Below are 1,889 nucleotides of genomic sequence, written 5' to 3'. Positions count from 1 at the left end.
ACTGGTCAAACCTTGTTAATCGCTCCGTCTCACACGGGGCACCATTTGTGGCAATTAGGCATGGACTCCGTTCGGTGCACAAACGAAATCGCTTTATTTTAGGCAGCAGCCTCCTTAAATACCCTCTGCAACAGAGCTAGCAATTTCCCACTGCTACATCCTTATCATGTGATTACACAGCACATAGCACACATACCACATACCATACATGGTGTAAACCAAGACAAGCTAGTCATCTTTAGCAACTCGGCTGGCCTTCAGCGCTCTCTCCTTTTCTTCCTCTTATCATGGCCCAGGTGCTGTGTAGCTAGGGCTTGTTTACTTATCCCACGGTTTGCCACCAGTGAGAGCGATGAGAACTCCAGGGCTCGTTCCGGGTGCCGCGTCTGCAGGTCCTTCGGCATCCACAATTAGTAGCCACAACTTCAAAGACTCCATTGTCAATGGTGAGGAGGGTGAGTGTTCCACCACCCAGGTCAAACCCAGGATGTTCTTCTCGACCTCGCTCTTGTCCAGTCCATAAGCAATGGCAGCAGCTGTTGGCTCATTGATGATTCTCATCACATTCAGCCCAGCAAAGGTACCAGCATCCTTTGTAGCCTGACGCTGAGCATCATTGAAGTAGGCTGGCACAGTAACAACAGCATGGGTAACTTTCTTCCCCAGGTAAGCCTCTGCAGTTTCCTTCATCTTTGTCAGGACCATAGCAGAAATTTCTTCAAGAGCAAAGATTTTTGTCTGTCCACCTCCAACATCGACTTGAATATGGGGCTTGGCTTTCTGCTCAACAGCCTTGAACGGCAGGTACTCAATGTCCTGCTGCACGGAAGGGCCATTCCAGGTGCGGCCAATGAGCCGCTTGGCATCAAACACAGTGTTCTCGGGTTTGGATGTAAGCTGGTTCTTGGTGGCGTCCCCAATCAAGCGCTCCCCATCGGGCGTGAATGCCACGTAGGATAGGACGGCGTGATACGGTTCCCCTGGTCATTGGAGATGATTTCCACCCGGCCATTCTTGAAGATGCCCACACAGGAATAGGTGGTGCCCAGGTCGATGCCCACCACCGTGCCCACGTCCTCCTCCTCCTCCTCCTTGTCGTCCGCCCACACGGCACCCAGCAGCAGCACCAACAGGAGGTGCCTCATGCAGACCGCTTGCCCACACCGTCCGCCACCGACCAACCGCAGGAGATGAGAACTAAGTGGCTTGCAAATAGGAGGAAAAGAACTTTTTCCTCTGATTCCCAGGGCAAGAGCCCAAACTCAGCATTGTCTTTGGGCTAAGAGATACTGCACAGGGGGTTGCACCTGGTCACAGAGGAGAGCAAAGCAGGAAGCAGGTTCAACCAGGAGCTAAGATTTTAACAGGACAGAAAGCTTCCTCGCTTTCTTTCTGAGGACTATGAAAAGTGGTGTCACCTAGACTGCTTCCTCCCATGCTCCCAACCTCCCTACAGTGTTTCTGCTTTCCATGGCTCCCCAGAGCACCTTCCTTCGCTGCAGCACCAGAACCCCTCAGAAGTAAACGCAGGGAGCAGCGCAGCACAGGTGAGACATGGCACGGCAGGAGCGACCCCAGACACTGAGGCTGGGCTCAGCCTAAGAGAGGGACTCATCACAGTGGTTAATTCTGCAGCAGTCACACTCTTCAGAGGGTAGGAGCAATTAAAGTTATTTTCGAGGAGGAACGGAGAAAAACGACTGTTTTAAGAAAAGAAGAGGAACGCTCCAGCAGCACTGGGACAACCAAAGAGGCCTCTTTTTAAGCCCCTTCCTTGCTGGTGTTCTGTAACGTCTCTTCGTCTCTTTTGTTTGCTTCGAACTGCCTTAGCTGGAAATGCTGCCCGGTCTCAACTCCGTTTGTGAACTGATTATGGTTGAGGGCTCTTT

General features: G+C 52.0%; 1 protein-coding gene across 1 annotated transcript; it reads right to left on the bottom strand.

The window, feature by feature from the left end:
- Positions 1–318: 318 nt before the first annotated feature.
- On the bottom strand, positions 319–1,145 carry LOC128903966 (endoplasmic reticulum chaperone BiP-like). Its single transcript, XM_054187838.1, is given in 2 exon segments — positions 319–960; positions 963–1,145. Coding segments are annotated over 2 exon segments (825 nt in total).
- Positions 1,146–1,889: the final 744 nt, after the last annotated feature.

The sequence above is a fragment of the Rissa tridactyla genome, unplaced genomic scaffold (genome assembly GCF_028500815.1).
Source record: "Rissa tridactyla isolate bRisTri1 unplaced genomic scaffold, bRisTri1.patW.cur.20221130 scaffold_81, whole genome shotgun sequence".
In the NCBI taxonomy this organism is placed as follows: domain Eukaryota; kingdom Metazoa; phylum Chordata; class Aves; order Charadriiformes; family Laridae; genus Rissa; species Rissa tridactyla.
Note: the sequence above shows the minus strand (reverse complement) of the source record. Positions and strands in the feature narration are given on the sequence as shown.